At 50.2% G+C, this 21,853-nt stretch overlaps 1 protein-coding gene across 1 annotated transcript in view; it reads right to left on the bottom strand.

The window, feature by feature from the left end:
* Window positions 1-1,577: 1,577 nt before the first annotated feature.
* HEPACAM (hepatic and glial cell adhesion molecule) overlaps window positions 1,578-21,853 on the bottom strand; it is a 72,586-nt gene continuing 52,310 nt past the window's right edge. The window contains exons 4-7 of the mRNA XM_030538378.1: window positions 11,403-11,496; window positions 8,654-8,727; window positions 5,752-5,822; window positions 1,578-3,733 (exon numbers count right to left, since the gene is read on the bottom strand). Coding sequence (XP_030394238.1) covers window positions 3,437-3,733; window positions 5,752-5,822; window positions 8,654-8,727; window positions 11,403-11,496 — 536 coding nt within the window. The 3' untranslated portion in view covers window positions 1,578-3,436. The remainder of the gene's footprint in view (window positions 3,734-5,751; window positions 5,823-8,653; window positions 8,728-11,402; window positions 11,497-21,853) is intronic.

Genomic DNA, 21,853 nt, shown 5'->3' with positions numbered 1-21,853 from the left:
ATGGCCTGGTGACAGTCCCCCACCAATGCTGCTGCTTGTGCTCACTTCCCTCCTGCAGCGTCCCCAGTGTCTGGTCTCTGCTCCCCACACAGTTTCCAGCCTAGACAGGACCTGGGTTTCTAAGGTAAAAATGAAGTGAAACTGAAGAGTCTCCTGGACACCCTCTTGGTCTCGGCCCAGCTCCCATGAGTGCCCGCAGTCCTCTCCCCCCGGGCACCAGTTGCTCCCTTGGCAGCAATCTGCCAAGGTGATGGGGCCCCAGGGGCTCAGACGCTGACCACAGGCCCCTTGGATCTGCCCTGAGGCCTGTGGGGTGGAGTCGACCCGGCTGTGCTCAGGCTCTGCCTGCCCTGTGCTTTGGGCTGGGGCATGGCACACAGGATGGACTTTGCCCCCTCCTTCCCCTCACACTCTTTAATTGCGGGGTTACCACCTGACCAGGTTTTCCCAGGATCACCATTCTTTCGAGGGACTTGTCCCAGGAAATCTGCCCAGGGCTTAGCACTCCTGGCTAGTTGTCCAATTCTGTGGGCTCAGGATCCTCCCGGGTGTCCCAGGTGCAGAGGTGACAGCTCCTCCGATAGGGTCTGTCTTCACTGCAGTTAGCCTGACTCTCCCCGGGCTCCACGCCATCCCCTCCCCAAGTCTGGTGGTGCTTTGAGCCCAGGCCAGCTAGCCTGACTGGGCGGTGGGCTGGAGTCTGGCACTGCTGTCCCTAGGGCTGGTGACCTGCCCGCTTTGCAGAGAGGATGTAGGTTAAATCACGCCAGTGCTGATGGTCCTCCGGTGCTTTCCCACAATCCCCCCAGGAGGTCAGACGAGTTCTCCGACTGCTCACTGGGGAACAGTTGAAGAGCGGGTTCCTCCCTACAGCACAACGAACCCTGGGATGTACCCCCAGCAGACACACATCGGGGCATGCAGCAGCAAAGAGGATGCAGTGTTACCCACTGTCTGTGCCAGATTCACTCCTGCTTTACACCAGTGTAGCCCTACTGCCTGTGGTGTAGTCACTGCTGATTTACACCAATGTTACCCACTGTCTGCGCTAGATTCACTCTTGCTTTACACCAATGTTACCCATTTTCTGCACTAGTCATGCCTGCTTTACACCAATGTTACCCATTGTCTGCGCTAGAGTCACACCTGCTTTACACCAGTGTAGCCCTACTGCCTGTGGTGGAGTCACTCCTGATTTACATCAGTGTTACTCACTGTCTGCACTAGATTCACTCCTGCTTTACACCAATGTAGCTCTACTGCCTGCGCTGGCGTCACTCCTGATTTACTCTGGCCTGGCTGAGAGCTGAGTCAGGCTGTGAGCCAGTAAAGCTCCCTCCTTCAGAAAGTGAGATGTTTTTCTGGGCCTTCAGGTCAGCCCATCTCCTCCTCAAGGAGCAGAAAGCGCCTGACCTGAGAGGCATGTTGGTCGTGTTTTGCCCTCAAACGTTTCTACGTCGAAGATGAGGCTGCAGGTCCCGGCCAGGCCAGACCCGTCTGTCTGCGACATGCAGGGCTTGGGCGCCAGATTTTGTTTGGCAGTGGTGGCAGATGAATGGAGCAAAGCAGCCAGGCTGGAGGGTAGTAGGTTTAGTTTATTAGTCAACAGTGTCTGCTCTTACAGGGATGCAGTACAAACTTGTGGTGTGAGGAGGATGTGGGGCCCTAACCCCTCCTGGCTAGATGGCAGCTTCTCTCACCACACATTGCTGGGGGGTGGGATGCTCTTCTCCTAGCTAATGTCCCCAGAGAAGTCAAACATGAATATGCACCAGTGTCACGTCTGAACGTCCGTGTAAAGAACAGGCAATTTTCACAGAAAATAGAGACATGGCAGAGCTGGCTAGGGAAGGGAAGACAGCAGTTGGGCTAACTAGACACCTGTCAGGCAAATCCCAGGGCCCAGCGTGCTACGAGCAAGTGGACTGCGAGGGAACATGGTCCGTGCAGCCGTATGTCAGAGACGGAACATAAAGCTATTTCACAGCAAAAGAATATACCCCAAGCTGTGCCAGTGACCTGGAGTTCCAGTCCGGGCCCTCGAAATCCCCCCCCCCCGCGCCCCCTGCCTGTGGGGCTGCCCTACAGGAAGGCAGTGACAGTCAGTGGAGCTGACCCTGCAGGCAAGGGGCAGTGCCGTGGAGGGAACAGGGCGGCTGCTGCTGCTGAGATGGCAAAGCTGACTGGCTCTACTGCCCCAAGCAGAGATGAGATGAGGCTGAGGCTGGGGGCCTGGTGGGGCCAGGACTCACATCTGTGCTCGCTGAAGCAGTGACTTCATGCCACTGTTTTGGGCCCTCTGCGCTGTCTGGTGGGGCAAAGGGCTGGAAAGCTGCAGGTTCCCCTCAGCTGAGGAGCCCCCTGGGCATAGGTGCAGGGAGAGGTCCCAACTGGAACAGCCAGCTCCTAAGCCGGCCCTTGTGCAGCCCTGGGCATACGCATGGCTGGAAGGTTACTGCACTAGCTGTTCTCAGCCAGTGTGATGCCCCCTTGGGGCCACAGCAAATTTAGATCTGAGGCGGCTATAAAGTACCTGTGGCTGGGGCCCCCTGTAACTGGTCCCATGATCAGAGACCCACAGTGAGCTTCTTTGTGGCTGTCAGCTCCACCCAGTGGCCTTTCGCTCTGCCTGCTTTTCCGGCACAAGCATGGACTAGTTTCAGCAGCGTGCTGCCTCTAACGGGCCTTCCAGCCCCTTCCAGCCCCTTAGTAAGCTCTGTAAATGAGCAACGACTCGCCACTCTGAGAGTCCTGGGCCTCTGCTCCTTTCCCACAGCTCCGAAACCAGCCCCGCAATGCTTTGTGAATGTCTGCGAGCCCTGGCCAATGATCAGCCCTCCGCCCAGAGGGACACGGCCACACGTGTGTGAGCTCACAGACACGCTCCACGCCGACAGCAGCCCACAGGGGCCTGTGTGCAAGCTCACGTGCAAATGTACTTGCCCACAGGCTCACATAATGTCACACGGAGAGGCACACTGAGGCAGACAGGCACACCTAGTCACACTCAAAAGCATGCCTGCTCACACACGCCTTCTCACGCTAAGCGGCACACACACACACAGACACAAGTTCTCGTGCACATACATGCACGTGTAGAGCTGCGTAGGGACAGATCTCAAGTGTGAGGGAATTAGTCTGACACCCCAGAAAGCCAAAGCTTAGTGAGCTGCCTGGGATTGCCCTAGAGCGTTAAATAGCAAATTAGTGTCTTTAAACCCGCTGAAGCTGGAACATTGAGGCTACAGTAAATTTTAAACTGGGCTCATCCAGTCAGCGGAGCAACGCATTTCACCTTTATCTACAGGCAGTACCTGGGCCCCATTCACCACCTGGAACACGCGGACATACACACGCCTGAAACCAACGCACTGCCACCTGTTAGAGACCCATTCCTCGGCAGCGGGAGCTTCCTGTTCACATGAGCTGGATGCTCTCAGGCTTTGATTTCGACAGAGTTGGCCTCCTCCTGCTCCCGGATGATATGAACGCCAGCAGTCCGCAGCATGCGTGTAGCACTCCGGGAGCGCACCGGAGAGCCGGGCGACCTGGGTGGGGATTTGTGTGTTCTGGTGGAGGCTGGAGATTGGGCTGGGGAGCGGTGATATCTGCGAGCTGATCGAACAGGAGGACCTGGGGATCTGCCAGGAGGAGAGCTGGAATAGCTGGGTGGTCCTTGCTCGGCTGCCGTTCTTGCCTGCTGAAAGGATTCCTCTTCTGCCTCCGGAGAATCCTTCAGGAATACAAGAAGAAGCAACAGGCAGTGTTCAGGATGAGCTGAGCAAAGACAGTAGTGGCATTGCACTTGGGGCAGGCCTTAAAAGCCAGCAAGAGGCAGATCCTGCAGTAGCTGGGTTCTCCATCCAGCGCTTTTCCATTCCCAGAGACACACAGGGGTTAATGCTTGTGTGAGCTCCAAGTGACAGCACAAGGAGTCATGACAGCATGGCTTACTACAGTTTTCAATCTGCTCCATCCTCCTCTGAGCGCAGGCAGGCCTCAGGCCACTGCAGAGTGGGGACAGATCATGCCAGAGGGCATTTGTAAAGAGCATCAATTGTGTTTGCTACCAGGGCAGGACCCCTGGACTTTTGACGGGGTTTCCCAGCAGGTGCATGCCCTTAAGCGCCGCTCAGCTGGCGCTTTCTGATGTCCTGAGCTGCGGATTATCACACATACCAGCTCCCTTCCCTGGAGAAGGTTCAGCCAGCAGAGACTCAGAATGGCATGTTTTGCTGCCCATGCCTGCAGTGCTTCCCAGTGCTCCTGGGGGCTTCTCCACAGCACCCTGCTCTCTCCACGTCTACCAGCAAGTGTCGCCCTTGAGTCACAATATGCTTGACTGAGACAAGCCAGGATGAGCTGGCAGGGGAGGATGGGAGGCATTGCTGAACCTGAACTTGTCTCCTTTTGCTTGTTCTTTTTAATAACAGAGCAGGTGAGAAATGAAGAAGCCACAGCCCATGGTTAAGGATGTGAGTCAGCTGCCATTAAAAGGCTGTTTTTTATATCCCTCCCAGGTTGCATGCTGAAAAAAAAGCCCTTTGCCATTTGAAATTCCTTGGGTATACAGTTCAGCCAGCGGAGAATGACTTGGAAAAGTTTGGACTTACCAAGACGGGCTCGGGACTTAGCAAACTGGGGGGAGGGGAAGAGTTCAGTTTTTAAAGAATCTTGTCATTTCTCTTTTCTGTTCTGCCTCTGTTAGGCCTGAGGCGGGCTACCCCCTACGTGTTTGATAATTGGTTCGATGAGATGCTTTCGCGCGGGATCACTGTCACGCTGATCAAAGCAGGAAGGCCTGCAAGATGCTCATCCTGCCACACCAGTGCTGTGCTGCTGGACATACTTAATACACTCCCAGGATGCTGAAAGCGTTCCCAGCCCTGGCAGTACTGGAGCAGAAGAGCCCAGCTGCCACTGTCAAAGAAGCCCACGTTCTGGGCCCATGGGAAAAGCTCAGCTGTACAGAGGCCTGGCTACACAGAGGGGTTCTACTGGAGCTGGGTGGGAGTGAAAGCCAGGACATGCTATTTTTGTACCCTTGGTGGGCTGGGCTCCTCCATACCCAGATAAATGCAGTCTGATATCCTGGGTTGAATGTTCCACTGCAGCCAGCTACTTGGGACCTGCCAAACTCACAGGTGCCACAAATCCCATTGCTACCTGCAAACACGCCCTTGCCTGTGCTGATGCAGCTTCTTCTCATGCATGGCCAGTTTGTTAGAGCCAGATGAATCTCAGCAGTTTGCTTTGGAGGCGCTCGACTGGCCATTTCCAGGGTGCGTCCCTCTGGGGTTCACGGCCCACAAGTTTTGCTTTGAGTTTCTGGCTCAAACAAACTGCAAACCTCAGAGGAATTCAATCAGAATGTCTGGGTCTCCCCCTATTTCACCTGAAACCACAAGTCCTGCACAATTTCCATGCACGGCTCTAAACTGATCCAAATTTGTCCAAGACAAACAGCTTCCCCCAAGTAGTGCAGGAGACTCAGCCAAGTGAGTCTATGACTCGCACTGGTAACAAAAGTTGCTAGGGCCACACTGGAAGTGTTTCACACAGCTCCAGGATTATGAGCCCATTTACAGGATCTGTGCCCGTGCCTCCATGTGAACGTGTCCCCTTTGGCCTTGCCTAGAACAACGCTGTCTCACTCTCTTATATGGAAAGAAATTGCCCTGCGCCATCCCAGGGGAAAGCTGTGAAATTACTGGCCTACAGACCCGACAGGTTACAAAGCATAACACTTACTTTGTCCTTTAAGATGTAGAGAGCGACTGGATTCCTGCATTCATGTTCTCCGCTGCGGGGGACAATCTCAACTGTACAGAAACAGCAACAAACTTCGGTGACATTTCTGATTAATAACTGGAGAAGGACCCTACACGCAGCATGTATGTGTGTCTGTGTGTGTATGTATGTGTGTGTATGTGTGTCCATCTGTCCATCCCAGCTGCTGCCCAGGCCAGACCCGGTGTGTGGGTGTTAGAATCCTCCTGGTTTTGCTTAGATTCCAGGAGCAGTACAAAGACTCAAAGTGCAAGTTCCCACAATCTTCCAGTCTCCATTAAGTCAGACTTACTGAACCAGATTTTGGAAATCCCGCCTGTTGTTGAATTACACTAGCAGTGCAGGCACAGGCTGTCAAGCACAGAATCACACACAAGCGGGGTAAAAACATGCCCGTGCGTGCTTGTGCTGCACAAAAAATAGATCAGGAGTGGCAGAGTTGGCTCCCTCCCGAGTGTAATATTTAGACAAACTTTGTGGGCAGCCCCCCAAAGGCTGCATCATAGCAGGAACCTGAGATCACAGCAATCAGCAACTAAAGTTTAGGAAGAAAGAGCCAGCAGTTGTAAGGGTGGCCTATGGCATATAGGACCCCTCCTCTCCTGGGCTCCATATGAGAAATTGGTCAGATGCAGGAAAGGGAAACAGGATTTTTTTTGCTCAGATTCATGGACTGTGAAAAATCAAACAGGAGCCAAGGGTTTATGGAGGATAGGTCCATCAATGGCTATTAGCCAGGATGGGCAGGATGGTGTCCCTAGCCTCTGTTTGCCAGAAGCTGGGAACTGGGAATGGGAGACAGGGAATCAGGGCCGGCTCCAAGTGTTTTTGCACCCCAAGCAAAAAAATGTTCACCGCCCCCTCCGGCCCTGCCCCAACTCCACCCCTTCCCTGCCCCATTCCAACCCCTTCCCCAAGTCCCCGGCCATGCCTCTTTCCCAGGGTGTGCCGCATTTCCCCTCCTACCCTTCCCTCCCCGGCTTTCCTGGGAGGGAGGGTGGAGAAGCAGAGCGGCCGTGTGCTCAGAGGAGGAGGCAAAGGTGAGCTGGACGGGGAGAGCGGTTCCTCTGCCCCCCCAGGGTTACCTCCTGCAGCCCTCCCCACAGCTCACCTCTGCTCCACCTACTCCCCTGAGGGTGCTGCCACCACTCCGCTTCTCCCCCTCCCTCCCAGGCTTGCCACAAAACAGCGGATTTGCACGGCTGGGAGGGAGGGGGGAGAAGCGGAGCGGTGACGCGCTCGGGGGAGCAGGCGGCAGTGGAGTGGAGGTGAGCTGAGGGGTGAGCAGTTCCTCTGCTCCCCCAGGGTTACCTCCTGCGGCCTCCCCACATCCCCCACCACCGCAGCTCACCTCCACTCAGGGCCGGCTCCCAACTTTTTGTATCTCAAGCAACAAAAAAAAAAAAAGGAGCCAGAGTGCCGCCCCGTGGAAAGTGCCACCCCAGGCACATGCTTGGAGTGCTGGTGCCTAGAGCCGGCCCTGCAGGGAATGGATCACTTGATGATTCCCTGCTCTGTTCATTCCCTCTGGGGCACCTGGCATTGGCCGTTGTTGGAAGACGGGATACTGGGCTAGATGGATCTTTGGTCTCATCCAATATGGCCAGTCTTATGTTCTTATACAAGCCCCCTTGTACCGTCCCCCACCCCAAACAGGCTGAGTGACACAACACTTGCTTCAGGATCCCATCTGGCCTCTAGTTTCATGCATGCATACAGAGCCCCAGTGAAGGAACAGGCTCTTAAGCAGAAGCCAGAATAAATGATGGGGCTCAGGATCTAGAAAGCAGAGAAATCTGAAAACCGTGTTTTGCAAGAGCACGGTGCTCCAAAGCCTTCAGTGCATCAGTCACAGCCACAGACTTCCCATCTCCACGTGAAGCAGGGCTTCCATTGAACAGATGCCACAGAGGAGTTGTTACATGCCTGACCCTCCCCATGCTGGGAGCTCAGGATTAACAGCTGAAAGAATGCACAACTGAAAGAGCGTGCAAAACATCACAAGGGAAATTGTGTATGCACACGTGGGCAGGAGCCACCAGCGCTGTGTTTGTTAACATTTGTCTCTTCCTGCTGGGTTGTCTCAATGTGAAAAGTGTGGGTTTGGTTAGGCCTGTAGTCCGTTAATCCTGGCTCTGGGATGGTGCACAGCACCCTGAGCACAGGCAGGGACATTTGACCCACACATTGATTATTTCATAATTCAGGATGACAACATGATTAAACATCTTCAGACTAACTTTCTGGCTAATGCATCCCTGGGAAATAATTGCTCAGGACAGAGCTCTTTGTTATACAGGAAGCCAGGACAAAATCTAGCCTGTTGTTATTTCATAAAATATTAGGGTCGGAAGGGACCTCAGGAGGTCATCTAGTCCAACCACCTGTTCAAAGCAGGACCAATCCCCAACTAAATCATCCCAGCCAGGGCTTTGTCAAGCTGGGTCTTAAAACCCGCTAAGGAAGGAGATTCCACCACCTCGCTAGGGAACGCATTCCATTGTACATGACTTTGACATAGCTAGCGTTTACTAGTAGCCCTTGTGCTACCCAGCCCGAGGAGTCCCGTGGTGACAACTGCGCCCAATGGCAATGGTTTGCAGGTCGTAAGAGTCATTGCATAAGAGGGTCACTAAGGAGCCCTGACAACAAGCTATTACCAGCTGTTTTCCCAGCTCCCCAGTGTGTGTAAACAGGAAAATTCTTTGACTGTTTTCTTTGCCTGCAGAGGTGCTGTGTTAACTGGCTGCAAATAGCCACAGAAGCCAGGTTGGCGGGATTGGCCAACAAGCCCTGGAAGGCTCCAGCCATCTGTGCCCTGCAGAGAGTTCAGAGCAGACAGAATCTCAGGACAGTTATTTACCTTCGTGCTTTAAATGCTCTTCATTCTGATCCACGTATTCAGAGGAGCTTTGCTTGTCCAGCTTCTGTTTGTCTCTGTTAAATGTACAAAGTGTTTCGTAAAGAACAAGCCGGGAGACTTGTGCTCAGATGCCCTTTACTAACCATGTTCTCGTCCCAGGGGAAGGCCCTTTGTGTGCTACTCACGGCTCTTCTGCTCCAAGGCAGCACAGTGGCACTGAGGCACCGATGCTGGGGAGGTTTCCCCAGCTTTATATACAGCCCAAGGCCACTCCTGAGGAATGTGTTCAGTGGCAGAAGGGAACAAAAATCCTAGGACTGCAAAGCGAAAGGAGGGTGGCAGCTGAGTCTGGGAGATGCTGCTGCTGGACCCTGCCTGCTCCAGGACCTGTCACCTCAGCTACTGCAATACTGGCCAGCAAATTCCTGGGACAACAGGATGGTTTGAAACACAGAGAGGCTGACGTGGGGCAATGTGGGGAAACACCCAGGGAGTGAATGAGCATGAGAGATATTGAGGGGATTCGGGAATTGGATTGGGAGGAGATCCCAGCTCTGGGGGGACAGAAGGGAACAGCATTGCAGCAATGACTCCAGGGAAAACGCAGATGAGGAGTAAGGGTTAAATATACATGAGAATGGTGCCACACGACTCAGGTCAGAATCCACTGTCTGGAGCAAACAAGGAACTGACTTGTAGCCTGGGTTCTATGGCAGCACTAGTCTGGGGGAGGGGGCTGGGGCTGGGTCAGGCTCCTCCACTGGGAATGACTTGTCTTTTATCAGGGGTTTATGTCTAGAAATAGCTCAGGGTGCATGAGAAGCAGTTAGCCCAGTCTGCCCTATTGTCAAGGTGGATATAAGCTGGTATTTAGCCTTCTCCAACTTTAAACATTTCTGGTTTTTAAAAAATCAACTCACCACTTTGTAAGAGACTATTTGCAAGTGAACTTTGGCAGGGGTGGCAGTGAGGGGGAGTGCCAGCTGGCTGTGCAGCAGCATTATACTCATGCACATTGTTTCTGAAAATGTGAGGAACTCATCAGAACTGCAGGACACAAGCAAGCCAGGCTGTTTGGGGTCCTGGGGGAATCAGTGATGGGCAAAGAGAAACCAACAGGAGCCAGGAAAGGAAACAGATTTTAATATTCCAATGACATCTCTGGGGACAGGGAAGCCTCCCACTCTCCCTAAGTGCTGACATCATCTCATGTGACAGAATGGGATTTGTTCCAAAGCCTGACCCTTTGCATGGAAGCCATCCCCTCCCTTATATCACATACAATATCAGGCTTGGAAGGGACCTCAGGAGATTGAGTCCAACCCCTGCTCTAAGCAGGACCAATCCCCAGACAGATTTTTACCCCAGTTCCCTCAATGAGGCCCTCAAGAATTGAACTCACAATCCTGGGTTTAGCAGGCCAGTGCTCAAACCACTGAGCTATCCCTCCCCCCACTACTTGTGTTCTATGGTGTGGGCTTCATCTGCCAAAGAGATTTTGCTCCCCACGAACCCTGCAGTGCAAATAGGCACAGACACTCCCATTGCCAGCCTAACTGTAACACAAGGAGGGCGCTCCTGGCAAGTCAAGCCCTTTCTTCATGGGTTTTGAGAAGGCGGTGGACAGAGTTGGACTTTGGTCCTTATGAGGCAGTGCAGTGAGGGCAGAGATTGCCTGTCACCTGGCATGGGGACCCTCCATGGGACTAGAGCCAGCAAAGCTCACTCCCACGCCTCCCTCACCACAGCCCCCAGTGATGGGAAAGGGATGGGGGAGGAGCGGGCCCTGGGCACCTCGGCAATCTCCATCGGGCTTGAGGTCCCTTCAGTACGGCAGTCCCCAGGCTATTCTGTTCTGCAGCCAGGGCAAATAATCATACGCCATGCCCAGGGCTGTGACAGTCCCTCCTGTCTGCACCCCACAGGGAATCCACCCCACTTGGCATGTGGGGTTATTGGGGTTATTCATTATTGCCGGGGTTGGGGAGCAGTTCATTGTGGGTTTGATTGATTGCAGAGTTTGTCAAGTTTAAGTGTCCAGGGCTCTGGGGAGCCCCTTCTGGGAAAGAATAAAGACACCAAGGCAATGTTACTGTGGTTGTATTCCCTGAAGCAGACAAAAGGCCTCTGGGCCCTGGGCTCCATAGACATCCCAGCAAACTACATGGAACCATTCGCTGGGAGATGGTCCCCAGAGAGCTCCCAGCTTCTCAGCCAGCCCCATCCCACTAGGGTGACCAGATGTCCTGATTTTATAGGGACAGTCCTGATTTTTGCCTCTTTTTCTTATGTAGGCTCCTATTACCCCCGACCCCCTGTGTCGATTTTTCACACTTGCTATCTGGTCACCCTACACCCCACTCCGCCTGTCGGGGCTGGCATGGGTGAGAAAATGCAGCATGACAGAACAGATTGGAAAGAGAGAATAGGCCATAAGGAAACAAATACAGATAAATACTGGTGTGTCGAAGAGAGGCAGGCCTGACAGAGCAGGGGAAGCAGCCAGAGGGCGCTGTGTCCCTCTGCAATCCCCTGGTTGAGGCTGGGATCCTGATGCAGGGGATCCATCGGGGGTGCTGTGTCCCTGTGTGATCCCCGGGATGGGGCTGGGAGCCAGGAGCCTGGTGTAGGGGATCCATCGGGGGTGCTGTGTCCCTGTGTGATCCCCAGGATGGGGCTGGGAGCCGGGAGCCTGGTGCCAGGGAGCAGAGTAACAGATATTTTATTCAAGTTATGTGAAAATGCTCACTTTTTGGAGGGCTTCCAGCAGGCACAGACCGTCACCAAGGTGACAAGGAGGAAAATGCCCCCAGTGGAGAGGATTATGTAGAGGGAGCTCCTTCCTAGGAAAGAGAAGGCAGAGGAATTACCCGCTCACACCGCCGTGGCTGCTGTGTCATTGCCTCAGCCTTTACAAAGCCCATTCTGCTCTCTGCAGAGAGTACAAGGAGCAACCCAGCATCAATCTGCCCTCAGCAATGCTCAGCTTGGGGTCACACTGAAACCTTGCCAGGGATGCCTCAGATAGAGGAGAACTCAAACAGCCCAGGAGATGAGCACAATCCTCTGTTTCTTTCAGTTCTAACACACACAGCTGGGGAGAGCTGGAGGAGATCTGGACCAGCCTCTCTGGGCCCCTAGCATAAGGGAAATGAAACAGAAAGAGATGATTTGCTCCTCTTCCAAGCTTCCAGGCTGAGCCCCCAGGACCCAGTTAAGTGCCCTGTTTTATCACTTCCCAGGTGTTTGTCAAACACCACACCCAGCAGGGATGGTGCAGAGGCAGTGAATGCCAGTGACTAGAAAAGAATGTTTGCTGGCCCTGGGTCTTGGACACACTGGAACTTCAGTGCCTGGGTTGGGTGGGGTCTGTGTCAGTGAGACTCAGACTTAAGGGGTTCAGGAGCCAAATTAGTGTCAACATTACCCAAAAGAGCCACAGTCGTGTGAATTCATTGTGCCATTTACTATAGTACTATTCGTATTAAACAGTATGACAGGAAAATTTAGTTTATATAGTGACAGGGCAAGGCCAGATGGCTATAGTAAAGTAGTGGGAGACAGATATATTAGCCACAGGCTAAACAAATCCCTGTTACGAGGATAAGCAAATGGCAGCTGCTCCAGGTCAATTAAGCCACCTGGGGCCATTAAGATCCTTCCAGAAGGCAGGAAGGACATCTAGGTTGATTGGGACACCTGAAGCCAATCAGGGGCTGGCTGAAACTAGTTTCAAACCTCCCAGTTAGTTAGGGGTGTGTGTGTGTCAGGAGCTGCAGGAGAAAGCTGTGCTGTTGGAGAGAATGAGCAGTATAAACCATATCAGGCACAAGGCAGGAGGTCCTGAGGTAAGGGTGAAGTGGATATTGAGGAAGTGGGGGCTGCTGTGGGGAAGTGGCCCAGGGAATTGTACGCGTCCTGTTTTCAAAAAGTCACCTATCATAGCTGAAACTATTAGGGTCCCTGGGCTGGAGCCTGGAGTAGAGGGCAGGGCTGGGTTCCCACTTTTCCACACACACCCCTAATTAATCACTGAGATTGGGAGACAACAGAGACTGTGCGAGGGAGGGTAGCTTCTCCTCATCTCCATTGCTGGCTTATCAAGAAAATGGCTCAGCAAGCTGTGACCCTTGCCTCTAGAAAGAGAATGGCTACGTGGAGGGTCACAGTGAGCCTCTGAGGCTAGCGAAATCCACCAGGAAACGCAGGACCCATGGAGATAAGCTACAAAACTGCTATGTGAATGCCTGTTCTCACTTGCAAGTGGGACATTGTAAATAAGAAGTGGGCAGCATTGTCTCCTGTAAATGTAAACAGACTTGTTCATCTTAGCGACTGGCTGAACAAGAAGTAAGACTGAGTGGACTTGTAGGCTCTGAAGTTTTACATTGTTTTGTTTTTGAGTGCAGCTATATATAAAAAAAATTTCCATTTGTAAGTTGCACTTTCACGAGAAAGAGATTGCGCTACAGTACTTGTATGAGGAGAATTGAAAAATACTGTTTTATCTTTTTACAGTGAAATATTTGCAAAAAAAATGATAATATAAAGTGAGCACTGTGCACTTTGTATTCTGTGTTATAATTGAAATCAATGTATTTGAAAATGTAGTAAAACATCCAAAATATTTTTAAAATGTCAATTGGTATTCTATTGTTTAACAGTGCAATTAAAACTGTGATTAATCGCAATTAATTTTTTTAATCGTGATTACATTTTTCAGTTAATTGTGAGTTAACTGCAATTAAACAGCCCTATAAATAATATGTATATATTATTCTCACAGCAAAATGACTGACTAAATATTATTATTTTATCAACTACACTTTGCTAATAACATAGTAAAAGTATCCTGACTGGTTAATAGTTTAGATTGGTTAATAGTGTTTTAATAACATGTGCTGCAAAGAGCCACAGGAGACACATCAAAAGCCCCTAGCCTGACTTACCCCACTGTGCACCGCTGCCACCCTGGAGCCGCTCGAGATAAGTGGTGCCAGGTCAGAGCCTGCACCCCGAACCCTTCCTGCACTCTGCACCCCAACTCCCTGCCCTGATCCCCCTGCTGCACCCTGTACTCCTCTTGCACCCCAACCCCCTGCCCCAGCCTTACATTCATGGCCCTGCATACAATTTTCCCACCCAGATGTGGCCCTCGGGCCAAAAAGTTTGCCCACCCCTGGGCTAGTGTCACAAGGGGACTTTGGTGCTGTTCATAAAGTAGTAGTGGAGGAGATTTCCTCTTGACAACTTTTAGCCCCATAGTTAGTGCACACATCAAGAATGTGAGAGACCCACGTCCAAGCCCCCCTTTACTTGCAGTGGAGCAGGGATTTGAACATGGATCCAGCCCTCCTAGGAGAGCACTCTAATGGCTGGGCTCTGGGGCTCTCACACAGGCTGTTGAAGCTGTTCCACTTTGTATAAATAACTAAACAGCCAGTCGAGCATCTCACCTGCCAGGTGAGTGCCCTAAACACTAGACCATAAAGTCATTTATTCTCTCACTCTTTCTGGCCCAGTGACTAGTTCAAATGAAAAGTTTCCTTGGCTCCAAAGCAGACGTTGCCAATTCACTGAAGTTTTTGGATTTGGTTTGGGTCAAACCACTTTCAAAAATTTTTTTTGGAACTGCTAGTGAACCGAAAAATCAATTATTTGCCCAGCTCTGCTACAGAGGTTATGGATCTGCTTATCTGCCTATCTCAGTGATCACTAACTGGATGTCCACTTGGAGGCGCCAAGGGCCTGATTTTCATTAGTACCTACAGCAAATATTGATTTCAGCTGAGGATGGGCTGCTCAGCTCCTCTGCACGTGTTATAAACTTTGGGCATCAAGTTTAGGCACAAATTCTCAAGTGTTACCATGAATGTAACAGAGGGTGAATTTCCCTCCTAGCCCCCTCTGCACCCCCTCCCCCACACAAGAGGGGACTTCCACTGTTGTCAACTTTCACAATTTTATCTTGATCATTGATGATCATTTATTGTGATAATTGGTGCACATCTTTGCAATAACCACAGTCCTGTAGCATATAAGCCCGATACCAATTGGAATGAAAAACAATATCCGACGAAGTGGGCATTCACCCACGAAAGCTCATACTCCAAAACAACTGTTAGTCTATAAGGTGCCACAGGATTCTTTGCTGCTTTTAATATCCGTGAAGGAGTAATTCCATTTGGTGCTACTGCTTTGCAGCTAATTCTTCATAGAGCAAAGGCTAGAGGAGAAAACCCTGAACTAAATCCGCTGCAGAGAAAGTGGCAGGTGGTTGGCACTGCAATTCAGCTTTGCCCTCTGGCGTTTCCTGCAGCTGTGCTGGCTTCCAAACATCTTGGTCTTCCAAGCCTCTGGGCGCAGTCAGTGCTGCCAAGAGGAGGACTTTGATCCTAAGGCACACCTCTGTCTGCCGAGGCATCCACACTGAGCATTCAGGTAGAATGGTCACCCTCTTCAGACTTGCTTGTTGGAAAGTGAGGACAATGTGCTCTGATATGCTAAATGATCTAGAGGAGGCTAGTGACCCTAGGAAATCTGCCATCAATGTAGGCCATCTCTCTGAAACCAGACTAACTGACAGGCTCTCTGCACCAGAGGCATTACACTTTCTCCTGGCACAGAAAAAGCAAACATCATCATCACAAACATGGGGTGGGTTTTGCAGGCAGAAACTCAGTACTAGCCATGGTTGAATGTCCCATTGAAACATCAGAATGAATTGTACCACTCAGAATATCTACCACAGGAGGCTTTGCCAACGTCATTATATCTGCTCCACCACTTTCCAGCTCTGAAGGGAAGGACTTGTTCTATCAGCCACTCGACAATGCCATCAGCAAGCTACCACCAGGCAAGCAACTCTGTCTACTGGGAGACTTCAACACAAGAGTCAGCTCAAGCCACAAGATGCGACTGCTAGGCACTGGCCACCATGGATTGGGGAAAATGAACAACATGCAAAGGCTGGAGCTCTGCACCCCCGAGGACTGAGCATGACTGACACCTACTTCCAAGGCAGTGTCTTGCAGGACAGTCTTGTGGAGACACCCCAGATGTGGATGCTGGCACTGATTGAATTTAATTGTCACCTGCAGAAAACCTCTACAGGATGTTCTCCAAACTCATAGTTTTAATGGTGTGTAGCAAAATATGGCTTTCGCTATGGAAATTCCATCATACCCAACAAAACTGTTGCCCATGTATTAACATCAACAACACACAAGACCAAGGAAGATGTCTCCAATTCACTACAAATCTCCTGGAAGCTATGGCATCAGTTGCACTTCTCATGGATGCTGATGCAGCATGAATACACTCAGAATGAATATACATATAGCTGCAACCTTAGCTTTTGGTTAAAAAAACTGTACAAGATAAAGACTGCTTTGCAGCATATTCTGAAGAAATGCTTCCAGTTATTGAACCAAAGTGCACAGCATATCTGCACCACAACATGAACTCCTCTCCTGAGACATGGGCTAACTGCAGAGTGGCCAAAGCACAATGCAATGAACAGCAAGACAATGTGCTAAATCATACTGGCTCCATCTGTGTAAGAAGAGACCTCTTAGACCTCCATTCTCATTGGATGCTTGTATGTAATGATGCAATCAAGAAAGCAATAGGTACGTCAGCCAAAAAGTCTGCCTCATTCAAATCTCTTAATGGAGACATCATCATTGACGGAAGCAAACAGATGTAGTGATGGGTTGAACGCTATCACAAAATTGATTAATGTGAAACCACGGTTTCTGAAGCAGCACTAAATGCAATCCCCAAGCTTCAGACCATCCAACAGCTTGATACAGAACCATTTAAAAATGAGCTAGTACATGTAATCAGCTTCCTAGCAGCAGGAAAGGCTGCAGAAAGAGATGGAATTCCAGCTGAAGTACTGAAACAAGGGCAGGTTGTGCTGAAACCTCCACACAATGTCTTGCTTGGCTACTAGAGGCAAGGAGGGGCACCGCAAGACGCGAAGGATGCCAACATCATAACATTGTATAAAACTAAAGGAGATTGCAGTGATTGCCACCACTACAGAGGAATTGCTCTCCTCACCGTTGCTGGCAAGGCATTTGCATAGGTCATTCTCAAACCATAAGTTCTGGTTGAACATACATATCCACAAAAGCGGCAAAGAGTTCTTATAAACTAACAAACGTATTGGAGCATGAGCTTTCATGGGTGAATACATATCCACAGTCAGTGCAGCTTCCATGCTGGTAGATCTACTATCATCATGGTCTTCACACTAAGGCAGCTGCAAGAAAAGCGTCAAGAACAAGGAAAACCTCTCTAAGTTGCCTTCCTAGATCTTACCTGGTTAGCAGAACAGGCCTTTTTCAACTGCTAGAGAGAACTGGTTGCCCCCTAATCCTCCTCAGTCAGATTCAATTCTTCCATGGTGGCATGAAGGCTATAGTCTAGTATTATGGTGATCAATCTGACAGATCGGAATTGTGCTGCGGTTTCAAACAGGGATATGTTTTGGCCCAACACTCTTCGATCTATACTGTTTGCTACTTTGTCATGCTTTCTCCTCTCCATGCAAGCTCAAATGGAAAAAAACTCTTCAATATTCCAAAACCTGCTGATAAGAGAATTTCTTTTTGCCAACAATGCAGGACTCATCACACACAGCGAAGTGGTGCTGCTGCAACTTTGTACCAGCTTTTCGCTAGCTTGTGATACATTTGGACTAGCCATCAGTCTAAAGAAGAAAATGAATATGGCACAAGGTGTGTTGCTTGCACCAGAAGTTTCAATAGCTAACACCACGCTCAAAGTTGTGCACGGGTTCTGCTCTCTAGGATCAACTATGTCAGAATTTATCTCAAGATGAAGGATTTAAATCTCACAATAGAAAGGCAGGTCCTATATTTGGCCAAGTGACTAAAAGCGTGTGTGTGTGTGATGACAGGAAACTAACACTGAACACCAAGGTATAAGTTTACCAAACGTGTGTTTCGAGCATGCTGCTGTATGGTGGCGAGACCTGGACTTCCTACAATGGGCATAAAGAAGACTAAAAAGCTTCCACACCCATTGTCCACACTGTGCTCTAAATATCAAGTGGGAAAGCAGAGTTCCTGACACCAAAGTAAAGCAAAATTGCCAAGTCTAATCGCTAATCTCAAAGACAGACATTTCCGGTGCCTTGGTCTTCTGCATCAGATGGAGGATGGACCCATTCCAAAGCATCTCCTATATGGAGAAATTGTGGACGCTGCAAGGCTACTGAGCCGACCTAGATTGATGTTCAAGGACATTTGTAATAGGGACCTGAAAACTTTCAAGATCTGGGAAGATACAGCTAACAGGCCGGCCTGCAGCACTAAGCTATGCCAGGGAGTCAAATAGGCTGAAGAGAGGTGTTTGAGAGAGAGGAAAGTGAAGAGAGCAAAAAGGAGAACAGTGGTCACTGTTTTGATGTTCTTAAAGCCCTAGCTCCTGGAGTCATGTGATGACATGAGAATCTCAGCTCTCATTTTTAAATGAGTACATTTTTAGCTCACTCAAGCTTACTTTCTAGCTTACAGAAGGCCAAAAATACATATTTTTTTAAATCTCATGATTGTTTGAGCCCAGCTCATGATTTTTGAATGTTTGAGGTTGGCAATGCTGTATTTTTAACATCATGAATGGAAAAGATTCCTCTCCTGGTGGGTGAGATGCCAAATGAGCAGCACAGGGGTTATAGCAAGGTTATTGCATCAGCTGAAAGGCTCATCTGACCAGTGATGATCAGCATCCTCAACTAGTCTTGTATGTGAATCATGACCAGGCTAAAAATGGACTGTGAGTGGGCTTAGTAGGTGGGGACTCAGGAGAGCTGGGTTCTGTTCCTGGCTCTGCCATTGATCTGCTGGGTGACCATGGGCAAGTCACTTTCCCTTCCCAATGCCTCACTTTTTGCTTAGTCTATTCAGACTGCAAGATCTTAGGGGCAAGGACTGTCTCTCAGTCTGCTTCTGGGCAGCTTCTGGCCCCATGAGGGCCTGATCTTGATCAAGGCCTCTAGGTGCTAGTGTGATGGAAATATTTATTAAGAAAAACTAGCATTAAGCACGAAGAGATTGAACTCATTCTCCTAACAAATGTAATCAATGACTGTAAGGACTGAGAAGGGTTTGCTGGTGGGAGGTGAAGAGAACAAATTCTAGCCATGCATTAAATGAACATTGTGTGTGTATTAGAATGTTATAAACAACTAGAACAGAGTCTGTTGACAGTTGAATCTTTAATTACCCTGACCCCGATTGGAACTGAGTATTATTCCTGGCCTGAAAGCCCTGATGAATATGGAAGACATTCTAGGTACCACAGGAGACTTTCCCCCTAAGGGACAAATAAGGGGAGCCAGACCCAAACTACCCTCTCTTCTGAGATTGCACCTGGCGGCTGGCCCCAAGAATCTGCCTAAGCATCCTGATTTCTTCAAAAGTAAGAGGTCCCTATCCCACTCACGGCTATAAAGTTGGCAAGGTTTCCTCAAGCCCTGGCTGTGAAAAGCAGCATTTCAGTGACTAGGATACTTCTGCCATGAGCATCAGACCCAAAAAATCCTGGCACCCTCACGTCCACTTGCAAACATTCTGCATGGGTCCGGTATTAAACCCGATTTGTAACTGGAGCCTGTGCTTACAAAGGTGGGGTAGGCTTTGGCCCATCCCCAGGCTAACACAGGGCACTGATGGTTGGGCAGGACAGAATTGTGGCACTTTGTTATGGGAGAGTCCAGACAGCATGACACAGGCAAGGGGGTCAGGGGGATCGAACTGTGCAGGCCCCTCCCCCATAGAGAGGACCATGCAGGAGCCCCCCTCTTTGAATGCTATGTTTCTCTGGCACAGGTACAATCGGGCTTTGTATCCTGGCTACAGGGACAGAAAAGAAAGGGGTTGTGACAAGCAAAGAAAGGCCTCTAATTTAGCTCTGTTTACCCTGCAGCTCTGAGGCCAAGTTCAGCACATCAGGGACTCTTCCATACTTCAGAGAAGAGTTTAAAGGCCAAAGAGGACACAGATTCCTGCCTTCGTCACCCTCAGTCATTTCCAGCATGGAACCAACATTTAACTCCTTGGGACCAGTCGGGTTGTTAACATGACAGAGACCTTAGCAGCCTGGCTGACGTTTGGATTTTGCATCATGCACTGGGGTGGAAATTGAATGCATTTTAGTGCTCTGATAACTTAGGGAGACATTTGAGCATCGTAACAGTGCAGTGAGGGCTGTGCCCAGCAATGCAGCTTAGCCCTTGGACTGAACGCAGCGGGAAGCATGCCCCAGCAGGGATACAACATTCCCCAGAAGCCAGAGCCTGCAGGACACCTGACAGACAGGGCAAACAAAGCCCCTGCTGTGTGTGAGGCTCAGATACTGCGGTGATGGGTGTGGTGGAGACACCCACGGACACAGACCTGCCCCATCACTGCCAGGTTTAGATGGTGGCAGCAGGGCCACACACTGAATGTCTCTGTCCCTTTCCATGAGTCCCCAGCCCCCTGTTCTGCCCTGTCCCCAGCCTGGCCTTGCCCTATGTATTCAGCCTTCCCTGCAGCCCCTTGCCCCCCATGCTGCTGGGCATTGCAGGCAAGCAGCAAGCACAGGACAGAATCATAGAATATCAGGGTTGGAAGGGACCTCAGGAGGTCATCTAGTCCCACCCCATGCTCAATCCGGGACGAATCCCCAGATTTTTACCCCAGTTCCCCAAATGGCCCCCTCCAAGGATTGAACTCACAACCCTGGGTTTAGCTGGCCAATGCTCAAACCACTGAGCTATCCTTCCCTCCCTGAGAGTCTCCTTGCTCTCAATTCCTGTGCCTGGTGCCACATTGACCTCCACTGGCTTGGAGCAGCAATTGCTCCCTGTGATGGACTGCTCTGAGATTTTACTACTTGTCTTAACAGACGTCTGGTGAGCATGTGCAAACGGTGATTTTTCAGGTGCCAAATCTGGGTAGATGTATATGGGGGCAGCAAATGCCATTTCCCTGACCCCAAGGCTGCCGCCCTGCAAATTTCAAGTCCCTGCTCCAAAGCACGGTGACACTAGGGCTTCTCAAAGAAATCGCATGTAGGAATTTTTTGACATGGACGAAACCACCAGTGTTAACTACATAGGCTAACTTCATAGTTCATAGGCTAACTTCAGCTGCAGCATGTATTATCCCAAGAGAAGATCACAGAAAGTGTTTGTGAGCGTTAGTACTGAGACAGTATCATTCACTTCTCGTGCACTGGGAGAGGGGAAGGATCTCTACAACACTTGTGCCTTGCATTGGGGTTGCACAGAGGGAAGGGTGAAGTGGTCATTCAGTGGTACCTTGGCACCTCTTTTCTGCCACAGGAAGCACTGTGTGGAGGGCAGAGGCAAGGGTGGTCTGTGCTAGGACTAAGGAATGTACCACAGGATCTCTCCAGGCAGTCAGTGTGCAGGGGCCAGACGAGCCAAGTGGCCTCAGAAGGCTGCACTGCAATGCCATGCTCTAGCTGCAGATGGTAGGCGGATTTCACCTGCACTTCACCCATACAGAACTAGAGAGTGGCTATTTCAGATACAGTGAGAAGGCAAAAACCTTCTAAAAGATTAGCCACTCCAGAGTCGGAACCTGGCCCCGCACATTGTGGGCTCTGCACATGCAGCTAATTACTGCTTTTATGCAACCCTGAGAAAACACAAGCAGTTATATCATTTGGCATTAGGGTGACCAGATAGCAAGTGTGAAAAATCAGGACGGGGGTGGGGGATAATAGGAGCCTATATAAGAAAAAACTCCAAATATCGGGACTGTCCCTATAAAATCGGGACATCTGGTCACCCTATTTGGTATCAACAAATACCAATTACTCAGTCACTTCCTGTAACAATTAACTAATCTTAGTAATACAGAGCAATCACCAGTAAAGGGCAAGGAATTCATTTATTTGTTTTCAGTTATTAAAAAATTACTATGTAAATGTTGCTTTCAGGTTCTAGATGAGGAGGCACAGAACCGCTAGCACCTCGCTGGGGCATTTGCGTCACTACTGCCACAAAGACCAGCACACCTCTCATGAGTGACTTACCTCCCTCTCTGTAATATTGGGCTCTCTATCAGTTACTGTGGGCCTTGAAGTCAATACTGAGCCAAGAAGCAAAGAACCTTCCACTGAGCTACTGGCACCCTTCCTGCAGCGCAGAACTCC

This window comes from Gopherus evgoodei, chromosome 19 (genome assembly GCF_007399415.2).
Source record: "Gopherus evgoodei ecotype Sinaloan lineage chromosome 19, rGopEvg1_v1.p, whole genome shotgun sequence".
NCBI classification, from domain to species: Eukaryota; Metazoa; Chordata; order Testudines; family Testudinidae; genus Gopherus; species Gopherus evgoodei.
Note: the sequence above shows the minus strand (reverse complement) of the source record. Positions and strands in the feature narration are given on the sequence as shown.